Source organism: Phasianus colchicus, chromosome 26, assembly GCF_987193195.1.
Source record: "Phasianus colchicus chromosome 26, bPhaCol1.hap1.1, whole genome shotgun sequence".
Lineage (NCBI taxonomy): Eukaryota > Metazoa > Chordata > Aves > Galliformes > Phasianidae > Phasianus > Phasianus colchicus.
The window spans coordinates 2,171,800-2,184,350 of record NC_143461.1 but is presented as its reverse complement, the minus strand read 5'-3'; the positions used below and the strand labels follow the sequence as shown (position 1 = coordinate 2,184,350).

The following is a 12,551-nucleotide window of genomic DNA, read 5'->3' as shown; positions in this document are numbered from 1 at the left end:
CACAACACCACTGAGCACAAAGAGCCCCGGCGCTGTGCCACCGCTGCGGGGATCGGCAGCCTTTGGCAGAAGGAAATCCATTCTGCACAATGAGATGCAGTTCAGCAACAGCAAGGGAGCGTGGCAGTTCCTAAAATGCAGCCATCTGCAGCGATGTGAAATCAATACCTCCCTTCGCCTTTGCTTTTATCGCTGGGTTTTATAATCACTGTAGGAACGCGTCGATACAACGCACCAAGGGTCTGTTCCCAACGGACCTATAAATGTTCTCCTTAATTACAAAGGGTTTCCAGCTCTCAGCATCCAGCAAGGCGGTTTGGAATTGGGGTGTGAGGAGTATTGATCCTAACACTCTTTCAGGGTCAGCTGCTCTGTAGCACTGCATAAAGCATTGGAGAGCAGAGGGCGTGATGCTCAGGGTGCTGCTGGTCGGTGGGATGCTCATCCTGGGGGGGGGCACATCCCTGGCCTCACCCTCCCCAGTACATCAGGGCTCTGCTCCTGGCTGCACTGCTCATTCAGACTGAATTTTCCTATTTTGTAGGATGATAGAATGACTTGGGTTGGGTTTTCTGTGAGTTGGGTTTATTAAGCTGGGGGGAAACCTGCTCCCCGCCTGCTCTCTGCATCTCTTTTTGTTGCTCTGCTTTTCACATGGGGCCACCCTTATCTCTCCCAAACGGCCCACCCAATTCTGGTCTGGAAAAGATTTCTGTAAGAATGTGCCCTTCTTGCTTATTTTGGCTCAAAATACGACTCCAGCTCCTCCCCCTCCAGAGCAGAGCCATGCAGTGCTGTAGGGCACTCACGTTCCTACCAATGGAATAGGTGCTGGGAAATGACCACCAACCACCAGGACTGAGGTCTTCTGTCCGAGGAACCTCTTGCTCGCATGTAAGAGGGAAGCTCTGATCCTTTGCAGCATATTGCAAAGAGCTGGAGCTGTGCCACTGGTGCTGAAGGTGTTTGATTTTGTTGAGCAACCTTGGTTGTGAAACTGCCTGCCTAACGAGCCAGCTGGTGCAGCGCCGAGGAGAAAGGCAGTGAGATGATTTTTTGGTTGGGTTTGGGAGGGGAAGGGGGAAGCAGGGTGCGTGGAACCCAGATGTGTCCATGTGGATGCAATATCCTCACGCAACCCAAGCGTTTTTTCTTGTGATTTCAGTGGTTTTGGAGCTGTTGGCTGGAAGAAAGCCAACTGCAAAAGCCAACCAAGAACTTTCCATCACCCAACTCATAAATGTCCCCATTGGTCACCGACCAACTTCAAATCCCAACCTCAATAAAAGCTCCGAATTGTTCCCATCCAGCACCACTTTCTGAGCCCCGCTCTCCCCAGCAGGTCGGGCGCAGGCGTCCCGCAAGCAGAATGAAAGCATGGCTGGCCTGCCGTACATCCCGGGCCCCGAAAACCTGCGCCCTTTCACCCCCGCCTCGCTGGCTGCCATTGAGCAGCGCATCGCCGAGGCAAAGGCGCTCAAGCTAAAGAAGCAGCAGGTGGAGATGCCTGAGGAAGAGGAGCTCAAGCCCAGCAGCGACCTGGAGGCTGGCAAGAACCTGCCCCTCATCTATGGGGATCCCCCTTTGGAGCTCATCGGGACTCCCCTGGAGGACCTGGACCCTTTCTACCAGGATAAGAAGGTGAGGGACGGTGCTTAGCCTGTGGGTGTTGGTGCAAGACCCAGAAAAGCTCAGAGCATGGACTCCTTCTTCCATCCATGCCTCTGTGTCCCACCTGAGCTCATCTTGGTGAGGCACAGCCCCACGTTGCTCTGATTCCTTCTCCTCTGAAGCAGAGCATCCATTCCTTGACCAGTTCTCCAGCCTTTGGAGATTCAAAAATAAGCACTTCAAAAGGCATCACTTTATCCGTGGGGTCGTGCCAATTTGTGTCCCACCTCTCTTTTCTCTGCAGACATTCATAGTCCTCAACAAAGGGAAGTCCATCTTCCGCTTCTCGGCAACTCCTGCGCTCTACCTGCTGGGGCCCTTCCACCCCATCCGGAGAGGAGCCATCAAAGTGCTCATCCATTCATATCCTTGCTTCAGTCCTGATGCTGGGAGGGGAGAGGGAGAGGGCTGGGGGGTGTCTTCTGTGGTGTTGTGAGTAATTCTCATTGGGTTTGTCCCCACCATGACCAGGATCCAGAGCTAAAGCTTTTGTCCCTTCCCAGGAGTGGGTGCCCAAAGGCTTGGGGCATCTTGGTGGCAATCACCAAGAGCTGTCCTCGCATCATTTTGGTTGGAACAAGGAGAACACCTAGATATGGTGGAGCTTCCTACAACGAGGCCCAAGCCTTCCCAGCCAAGATGTTCTTGGCTTCCTACCATGAGAAGGGGGAGTGTAGGCAACAGCCACAGCAGTTCTCCTTGACCAGGTTGTAAATTATTCAGCATGTTCATCATGATCACCATTTTAACCAACTGTGTGTTTATGACGATGAGCAACCCCCCGGCGTGGTCCAAGAACGTGGAGTAAGTCCCTGCTGGACATGGGGGGAAATCCCAGCCTGGAGGGATGGGACCAAGGCTGGAACAGGGCAGTTGTGATCCAGGCATCCTTCAGGGGAGCAGAAGTGTCCTTGGGAATGGTGGTGGCCCTCTCCATCCTAAATGCCCCCGTTTAAGAAGGGACATCCATGCTTTGCATCAGGCATTGCAGAGAGAAGTGCTTCAGTGCTGCCCAAAATCTGAAGGGAAGGGAAAAAAATCATTTTTTTTTAGCTGCTGTTCTGCACAGTAGGGCTCAGTAGGGTTTAAAGAGAAAATAGTGCATCGACAGCAGTCAGAGGTGGTGCAGGATTGTCCCCATAGGTGGTGAGATGTCCCAGCTCACCCTATGGGGTGGAGGTGATGGGAGAGCCTCCCCCAGTGAGCATCCCCTGAGTCACCATTCCCATTTTAGATACACCTTCACTGGAATATACACCTTCGAGTCCCTCATCAAGATACTGTCAAGAGGTTTCTGCATCGATGACTTTACATTCCTGCGCGACCCGTGGAATTGGCTGGACTTCATGGTCATCTCCATGGCGTGAGTGCAGTGGGACCCTGGGGACCTTGGGGACCTTGGGGACAGTGTGGGGTGACCTTCACGCCCTCTCCTCTGCCATCTTGCAGCTACATCACTGAGTTTGTGGACCTGGGGAACATCTCTGCTCTCAGAACCTTCCGTGTCCTCCGTGCCTTGAAAACCATCACGGTGATACCAGGTGGGGCAATTAGCTGTGCTCGCTCATTGTTTCATCAGCAAAAGCTTCCCTCCAGCCAGACACAGTTTTTTTAGGACTTCTTGGGGACGCCTCTTCGGGTTTATGGCCCCGGTTAATATGATCCTTACAGTTTCCTCCACCCTTGGAGCCATAAATGCAGTTTTCCCCCCATTGCTGAGCACTCTGCCCTCAGGATTGGGATATTTAATGGCTCTTAGTGCAAGTGGTGAACATTTAACATCAACCCCAAATATCTGTCATGCAGCATTAGGGGCACGTCACCAAATAGCTCTGAGGGGTGCTTCCCAAATCTGAAACCATTTCAAGACCCCATGTGGGCACAGAAACAACAGGTCAGAACCCTGAAGGAGTATGAGATGAAATTGCAATGGTGATTTATCATCCCCCTCACTTTGTGTCCCTGTATCCTCCAGATCTCTGGGCTTCCTATTTGAATAATTTTATATTTCCTCCATCAAACAAGCTAAAAATTGCGCTTTGGAAAAAGTGCACTTCGTTCTTAGTCCCAGGGCTCTTATTTCTGGCATGCCTTCCCCTCCCCAGGAGGCTCTGCAGAAATAGCAGCTGCAAAAATAAGCTGTTTTCAAAGGGTGGCCCTAATCATTTTCCCAACATAGATGAGCCCTGGGAGAACAGGATTTTACCTAAATATTTTGGGCAGATGGGGAACAACGGGGCTTAAAATCCAGGGACGTGGCTCCACGCACATTGCTCTGAGCCTCCTGAAGCTCAGTGTCAGGATGTCCCGGTGTCACCCATCACCCGTGCAGACAATTCCTCATCAAAAGTCCGCCGCCGTCTGCAGAGGAAGCGAGTTAATCCCGGTGCTTAATGCAAACTGTCACTTCCATCCCCTCTGCTCGGATGCCGGAGGGTTTCTCTGGAAGGGACCAGCTGGCTCCCGGCTGCCTGTAGGACGGCACACGTCGGGGTTTGGGGTCGTGGGGGGTTTTCTGTGCAGCCCACTCGGGTCGGTGAATTGCTGTCCTGCGGTTCTGTTCAGCAGCTTGGGGCTGAAAAACAGCTAAATTGCCTGCTTTGGCAGGGGGGTTGGACTCGATGATCTCTGGAGGTCTCTTCCAACCCCTACAATTCTGTGATTCTGTGATTCTGTGGCGTTTGGGGAAAAAAACTTAAAGACAAAAGGAATGGCTGGCTGCCAGCAAGGATGGGCTCTGAGTCGCGACGCCCAGGTCAAGGCGTGGGGACAGCTGGCTGCCCTGCTGCAAAAGGGACGTTGCCCATTAGATCTGGGTCCGTGGGGTGAAACTGGGGGATACCCGTGTCCCTGCTGACCCCAGAGCTTTGGGAAGCACTTGAGCAATGAGCAAACGAGCAGTTAGCTCAGCTGGGCTGACTCCCTCCCAGGGCTGAAGACGATTGTCGGGGCGCTGATCCAGTCGGTGAAGAAGCTCTCGGATGTCATGATCCTCACTGTCTTCTGCCTGAGCGTCTTCGCCCTCATCGGCCTCCAGCTCTTCATGGGGAACCTGCGGCACAAGTGTGTGAGGTGGCCGCCCCTCAATGACACTCTGATGGGGGATTTGGGGCTGGACAACACCACGTTGTTGGCCAACGCAACGCTCTACGGCAACTTCACTGATGGCATTGATGGCAACTTCACAGGCAACAGCACCTTCGATTTTGAAGCCTACATCAACGACGAAGGTGAGGACTCACTCCCTGCTCCACTCCCCTTCTCCACTGACACATCACCATGGTTTCAATTTACCCCATTCTTCCTCCGTGTCTGACCAAGACGGTTTGCTCCCACTGAGGTGCTTCAATAGGATTTGGGTTTTGCAGAAGGACGCAGCTAGTGGGTGAAGCAGGGGTTGTGCATACTCAGAGGATGGGCAGATGGAAAAACGCCAGGGAAAAAGCCCAAAAATATGCTAGTTTATTCTTGTTGTTGGTTTTTTTTTTTTTTAACACTACATGAAACGGTAAATGCAGCATTAAATCTGCCAGGGAGGCTTTCCATTTGCTTTTAACTGATGTTTTCTTAGGGATTTCTGAGTAATTGTGGCTTCATTCCTTTTTTTTCTTCCACCAACACTCTCTTGGCCCCCAAGCCTGGGGAAAGCTCAGCCCCAGACATGGGCTCTGCCTTTGAACTTCTCACCTTGTGCAATCGATCTGACCACTAGCCAGACCCAAACACAAAAAGCCCAAAGTGGGAGGCAGCATCCAAAAGCAATATTGTGTTGGAAAAATCCATTCGGGGTCACAGATCGAATGCAGACTTGCCTAGAGCAAGCTGCACTCCAGGGACTGTCCCTAAGGAGAAGTTTCATGACCCATTTTGGGCACTCAGAGCTCAGGAGAAGGTCGGGTTACATCTGGGCTGAGCTGCTTCACCCTGCTGGGGAAGTGAGCATCAGTTACAGGAAGGCTTCGTTGCAGGGGTGCAAATTCAATATATGGGATCTAATGAGTGCAGCACAAATAGCAACAGCACGCTGCAGGCGTGTATTTGGGCTGGCAGCTCGTGGGGCCAGGCTAAATGTGAGCAGCAGGAGGAAGGTGATGGCCACGGGCCCTGTCCCCACGTTTTTGGACCCCTACCATCCCTGTGCTCCTGGGATAAGCCCTGCTAACCCACCTTCCCAGGAGCGCTGACCCACTTGGCCATTCCCAGCCCTTGATGGGCTTGCAGCCATCCAGCTGGGCAGGTGAGGCGATGCCACGAGGTCTGTGAGCTGGAGACAAGCAGTGCAACACAGCAAGCAAAGCCAACAGGGAGGAGAGAGCCCAGCTCTGGGACGTGGGACAGTTACTTTGACAGCAAGAGCTGCCAAGAGCTTTCAAATCTATCTCCATGTTTATTTACTTTTCCCATGTCTTGCTCTTTCCCCAACTGTGAAGCAAATTTCTACTTTCTGGAGGGAGCCCTCGATGCCCTGCTCTGTGGGAACAGCAGCGATGCTGGGTGAGTGCAGCTCACACTGATGGTCCCCTCTGGGTGGGTTCCTGCAGGACCAACCATCCCACCTGCACCCAGTTGGGGTGGGATGGGACCCCCAGGGGATGGGACCCACAGGGGATGGGACCCACAGGGGATGGGACCCATAGGGGATGGGACAACCCAAACTGAGTGCAGATGCTGTCACTGGAAGCCCCCAGCATGAAAAGCACCCAAAGTTAGGTGGGAAGGGGCTTTGTGTGATAGGATCTACTGAACGACGTCGCACAAAAGTGGATCTTTAAGGGTTCCTCCCAACCCCAACCATTCCACAGGCTGTGGGTACGCGTGGGGTGATGACAGGGACTGATGCCATCTGCCCTTTGATAGGAAGTGCCCGGAGGGGTATGTGTGCATGAAGGCGGGCAGGAACCCCAACTATGGCTACACCAGCTACGACACCTTCAGCTGGGCTTTCCTCTCCCTCTTCCGTCTCATGACGCAGGACTTCTGGGAGAACCTCTTCCAGCTGGTAGGTGCGGGTGGGAGCACAGCGGGTGGGTGCGTGGCTGAGCCCCTCGTGGGCTGGCTGTGACTTCCATTTCATTTCTTTTGCTCTGTGCTTTCCATGGGAGTTCTACCGTTTCAGTGCTGCCTGTGGCCTCGTAAAAATCTCACTGGGTTGGGAACTCATTGGGCTTTGACCTGAGGGAAGGGCATGGATGGGGGATGCTCTCACCCACCTCCCCAGTGTGGTGTGTTATGGAAAATAGGGAATTGCAGAATAGTGCAGCTCTAGCTTGAGATAATGGAGAGGGTAAAACTTCCCTCCTGGACATCCTACAGGCAGAATTTGCATGAAATTCCAGTTTTCCTCTAGGTAATGGGTTCAACCCCCTGAGTCCAGAGCTGGTTAAATCAGAAAAGCAAGGCTGAAGGCTGTGTGTGTCTTCTGGAGATGATTATTCCTAATCCAGAGTTAGAGTGTGCCCTGGGGGTGGCACTGAGGCACAGCTACGCAAGGCCATGATGAGTTACTGCTCCCACCCTGGGCCTCCAGCTGGCACTGAGCAGTGCAGTTGGGTTGGCCAAGATCTCAGCCTCTTCATCCCATCCCCAACCCAAAGCCACGAGCTGCAAGAAGCTCAGTTGGGCGATGAGCACCACTTGGGGAGGTGGGAGCAAAGTCTCATCTTCTTCCCATGACCGATGGGAAGACAGCGCCAGGCTCGACCATCACTGCCAGGCGTGTTTTTGGAAGCACCACACCGTGCCAAGGAGGTGTGACGGCTCGTGCTTCCTCTTCCCACAGACGCTGCGTGCAGCAGGGAAAACGTACATGATCTTCTTCGTGGTGGTGATATTCCTGGGTTCCTTCTACCTCATCAACCTCATCCTGGCCGTGGTGGCCATGGCCTATGCAGAGCAAAACGATGCCACAATGCTGGAGGCTCAGCAGAAGGAGGAGGAGTTCCAGCAGCTCATGGAGCAGCTGAAGAAGCACCAGGAGGAGCAGGAGAAGCAGGTTGGTGGGAAGTCAGGGACAGTTAGAATGAGGGGAGAAAGAGAGAGGCAGAGACACACGTAATGATTTTCCTAATTGCATAAAATCCAGGAATAAGTCCTGCTTGCTCTCAACCAAGTAAAAATGAGAACTGAGCAACTATTTGAGGTCACCAGCTGAATCCAAAAGTTCATATAAGCATGGAAAAAACAGGCTGAAAAGATTTAATTTCCACATCTAAAGACCAACACAGGGAGCACTGGGAGGCAGCAGAGGTGCAGCACACAACGTGCAGATCAGATTGAAAGAAGGAGGTGAGGAACCAGGCAGGCATCAAAATAATCGGTCCCTGTACAGCACATCAAGAGCAGAAAGTCTGGCAGAGCGCCTGCAGATTGCAATCAGGGTAGGAAAGAAGCACACAGGGGAGATGGGGCAGCTGCAGCAAAGTTAAATGAATTAGCAAACCATTTGCTTTTGGCCAGCACTGGAAACAGAAGACTCCAGGATCTTGTCTGAGTCCTGGTGTCCTTGCAAGAGTTTGGGTATATGACGAGTGCTCCTCTTTCTCATTTGGAATGAAGGCTTATTCCAAAGATTAAAGTTCTCCACAAGACAGAAATCAGAGGTTTTACGTAGAAACATAGAATTACAGAATCACTGAGGTTGGAAAAGTCTTCTAGGATCATCATGTCCAACCCCCAACCCATCACCACCATGCCCGCTCACAGAGTCATTGAGGTTGGAAAAGACCACTAAGATCATCAGATCCAACCGCTGCCCCATCACCACCATGCCCACTCACCACGTAGTTACGTCCTCGTGAATTATTCACCCTGGCCAAATTCAAAACGTGAGAGGCTTTGGGAAGTTCAGACCGCAGGCTGATGGAGACGTGGTTGCTGCAGTTGCAGGACAAGCAGTCCAGCAGCAGTTCCCTGCAGAGCAGTGTGGCTGGGAAGAAGAGCGACTCGGATCTGAACAGCGACCAGGACAAGGCGAAGGACTGCAATGGGCAGGTGGTCCCCAAGGTCGTGCTGCAGCGCTCTGCCACTGTGATTGAAGTACGTGCTCTGTCCTTGCCATGACCCAACACAACTCCCCACATCCTCTAGAAGTGCCCACAGCTCCTACCAACCTTCCTGCAGCTCTGTGTTGCACCCAAGGTCTCTAGACCAACATCCTTTTGTCTTCTCAGCCTCTAAGTGCATTCAGTATTTGCTCACCTGTGTGTCCTCCTCTCCTCTAGTTCAACCCAGCCAATGAGCCAGAGAAATCAGACTCCAACCACCTCACCGTGGGCAACCAAGATGGGCCAGGGCTCGAGAAGAGGGTGGGGAGTGCCATCAGTGTCATCTCCAACACCATGGAAGGTATGGCCTGGCTTCATTTTGGGCTTGGGTTGGAAAAAAGACCTTAAAGATCATAGAGTCATGGAATCACAGCATGGTTGGGTTAGAAGGGACCTTGAAGACTGTAGAACCATGGAATCACAGCATGGTTGGGTTGGAAGGGACCGTAAAAATTGTATAACCAAAGTATCACAGCACAGTTGGGTTGGAAGGAACCTCAAAGCCCCCTCAGTCCCACACCCTGCCCTGGGCTGGGTGCCCCCCACCCCATCACACTGACCAAGGCACCATCCAAGCTGAACACTTCCAGGGGTGGGAGCTCCCAGGAATGGGATTTCCCACCCAGGGGAGGACAGGGGAAGCTCATGATGATGCCAGTTTTCCTTCCTGCCCTCAGAGCTGGAGGAAGCTCACCAGAAGTGCCCGTCCTGGTGGTACAAATTTGCCCACATGTTCCTGGTGTGGGACTGCTGCTATCCATGGCTGAAGCTGAAGGAATTTGTCAAGCTGGTGGTGATGGACCCCTTCGTGGACCTGGGCATCACCATCTGCATCGTGCTCAACACGGTGTTCATGGCCATGGAGCACTACCCCATGACAGAGGAGTTTGAGAACGTGCTGACTGTGGGGAACCTGGTAGGCAGAGACCATCACCCCGTCCTTCCTTGCTCTGAGCCACAGCCCCCAAACCACCACCAGCAGGCAGCTTTCAGCTGCATTGCAGTCTGCAGGTGGGACAAGTCCAGGAGGCTCCTGGTTGGTTTGGCAAACCCATCCAAGGGCTGGGGAAGAGAAGAGGGAGGGTTGCATCCTCCCTCCTACCACCTTGCCCTGCTCCAGCACCTGCTGGGACCTCTCTGCACGCAGGCATGCTGGTGACACATGCTCAGCACATAGCTGCTTTGTCTCTGGTTTCATTCAGGAAATAAAAGGGGATTAATCGGCTGTTGCATGCACACTGCAAAAAAACAGCTCCAGCTTCTCCCTGGGGACGGTGGTCATTTCTGGATGCGTATAGAAACAGTGGGACTGGGGAATCCAGTGGGTCTGGAAGCGGGAGAAGCAGCGCTGATGCACACAATGGGATGCAGTGGGGGAAGCTCCTGGGATGCTGGTGGCAGAATCCACCCCGTGACCCACGTCCAGGGTGAAATTTGCCCCCTGTGCATGCCATGCCATGCAATTCAACTGAGGGCACTAATTGTCACATGGCTGATCCCGCCCTGGAGTAATGTGATAATGCTCAGAGCTGTTGTGGTCCCAGGAAAAGTGATGTGTAGGAGCTGGCTCAGCTTTTTCACAGTCCCATATCATTCCAGTTCCTGGTGCTGGGAATCCCTGTGACAGGAGGGGATTCTTTTGCCAATTAGAAGTCTGGTTTTAATTTCCATCCTTTTCCAAAAGCAGTCACCACTGCTCCCCACCATCCATACTGGAAGGTGGTTTCCCAATAAGAGCTGAACCCAATGGGACAAAATGCTCAATCTGGGAGAAATACCTCATTTCAATTTGGGTATTTCCCCAAAAACAAGGTGCTACCCACCCCACACAGAAGCTTGGCACTGACTTACAAGCCAACCAAGAGTGCCGTGTTCCCCACAGGTCTTCACGGGGATCTTCACAGCAGAGATGGTGCTGAAGCTCATCGCTCTGGACCCCTATGAGTACTTCCAGCAGGGCTGGAATATCTTTGACAGCATCATCGTCACGCTGAGCCTGGTGGAGCTGGGGCTGGCCAACGTGCAGGGGCTCTCCGTGCTGCGCTCCTTCCGCTTGGTGCGTGGCATGGGGATGAAATCTGTGGGGTTTGGGTGGGATCAACAGAGGGGTGGGGAATGGTCATTCAAGGACATTCATGGCAGCCATCAGCTTGTCCTTGTTAAGGACAGAATCATAGAATGACCAGTGTTGGAGGGGACCTCAAAGATCATCCAGTGCCAACCTCCGAGGTAACACCACCAGCTGAGCCAAGTGTTGAGGAATGAGACTCTTTGCAAAGCTGTTGGGTGTTTAATGCATCCTAAAACTGCCACGTGAAGGTCCAGTCCCAACCCCTGTGGCAATGAGGGCCCCCAGCAACTCACGCCTTGCCTCCTTGCTCCTACAGCTGAGAGTCTTCAAATTGGCCAAGTCTTGGCCCACCCTCAACATGCTCATCAAGATCATTGGCAACTCAGTGGGCGCGCTTGGGAATCTGACCCTGGTGCTGGCCATCATCGTCTTCATCTTCGCCGTGGTGGGGATGCAGCTCTTTGGGAAGAGCTACATGGAGTGTGTCTGCAAAATCTCCCTCGACTGCACACTGCCCCGCTGGCACATGCATGACTTCTTCCACTCCTTCCTCATTGTCTTCCGCATCCTCTGTGGCGAATGGATTGAGACCATGTGGGACTGCATGGAGGTGGCTGGCCAGACCATGTGCCTCATCGTCTTCATGATGGTCATGGTCATCGGGAACCTGGTGGTGAGTGGCAGCAGGACAAGGGAGGGGGGTGTCAATGGTGGACATGTCCCCACCCCCACTCATTGTGCTGTAGTTGATGCTGTAGGGCTGGTTGTGAGTGGAGGATGTCATGGGGTGGACCTCTCCCCACTTCCACCCGTTGCGCTCTGGTTGATGCTGTGCACATCAGCTCACCTACAGGTTGACCCCTGTAGGGTTGCTCTTGTTGGATCTGTACAGGATCTCCCTCCTGCATACCTCTGTGCGGTGCACTCAAGTCTTAACAAAGTAGGGTTATATCAGATTTCTATCTGAGGGATCTTCAGCTGAAGCCAGATCAGAAGCAGAAGGGGAAACTGAGGCACAGAAAACAGTGGGCCCCATTCGCCCCCCGCTAACCTGAGCTGCTCACCACTGCCTGCAAGTTCCAGGCGAGCACAGAATCCTTTCTAAACTTGGTCAGCCGCTCGCTGGCGGCTCTGGAGCTTGTTTTCCCAGCAGCCTGTGCCCCGCTCTCCCTTCTTAAGGAGCAAGGCAGGGGAGGGAAGTGCAGCAGCTCACTGGATCGCTCCTATTACTTGCCAGGGTTGTGTCAGCCCTTTGGAATTTGCTTTGAAAAACTATCTGGCTTGGAGCTGCTGACGCGTTGCCCCGCACGGCGCATGGCTGCTCCGGTGAAAGCAGAACACAGACCACCCCAGGGCTCAGATCAGCATGGAGCATCCCTGTTTTGGGGTTAGACAGTTGGGATTTGGGTGTTGCGTCGCCTATGTGGGCTGTTGAGCCTTTCTTCTTCACCTCTTTCCCCTCTGGAGCAATAAGGCAGTGCTGCTGGTCCTGTTAGTGGTACTTGAGCATTTCCTTTGGAGTTACTAAGGGAGAGGGGAGGAAGCCACGGGGCGACGCAGAGATGGAGTCCTGTCCAAAAAGGCAGTGCCAACAGAGGCTGCTAGCTGCAGTTGGTACCTAACGTGAGCATTACACTGATGGGATACTGGGGATTTATTTAAAGATGCGGTTTAAGTCATATGGCATGAGCCATGTGAAAACAGCAGTGACCTTGAATAGCAGCTAATTCCCTTCTCAGACGCACTGCTGGCACAAAAAGGCACAA

General features: G+C 53.0%; 1 protein-coding gene across 1 annotated transcript in view; it reads left to right on the top strand.

The window, feature by feature from the left end:
* Positions 1 to 12,551, top strand: part of SCN4A (sodium voltage-gated channel alpha subunit 4) — a 28,401-nt gene that overhangs the window by 3,475 nt on the left and 12,375 nt on the right. The window contains exons 3-16 of the mRNA XM_090124814.1: positions 1,343 to 1,641; positions 1,916 to 2,036; positions 2,388 to 2,475; positions 2,906 to 3,034; positions 3,121 to 3,212; positions 4,602 to 4,901; positions 6,102 to 6,165; positions 6,529 to 6,670; positions 7,451 to 7,663; positions 8,551 to 8,706; positions 8,892 to 9,015; positions 9,392 to 9,630; positions 10,597 to 10,770; positions 11,102 to 11,458. Coding sequence (XP_089980940.1) covers positions 1,343 to 1,641; positions 1,916 to 2,036; positions 2,388 to 2,475; positions 2,906 to 3,034; positions 3,121 to 3,212; positions 4,602 to 4,901; positions 6,102 to 6,165; positions 6,529 to 6,670; positions 7,451 to 7,663; positions 8,551 to 8,706; positions 8,892 to 9,015; positions 9,392 to 9,630; positions 10,597 to 10,770; positions 11,102 to 11,458 — 2,498 coding nt within the window. The remainder of the gene's footprint in view (positions 1 to 1,342; positions 1,642 to 1,915; positions 2,037 to 2,387; positions 2,476 to 2,905; positions 3,035 to 3,120; positions 3,213 to 4,601; positions 4,902 to 6,101; positions 6,166 to 6,528; positions 6,671 to 7,450; positions 7,664 to 8,550; positions 8,707 to 8,891; positions 9,016 to 9,391; positions 9,631 to 10,596; positions 10,771 to 11,101; positions 11,459 to 12,551) is intronic.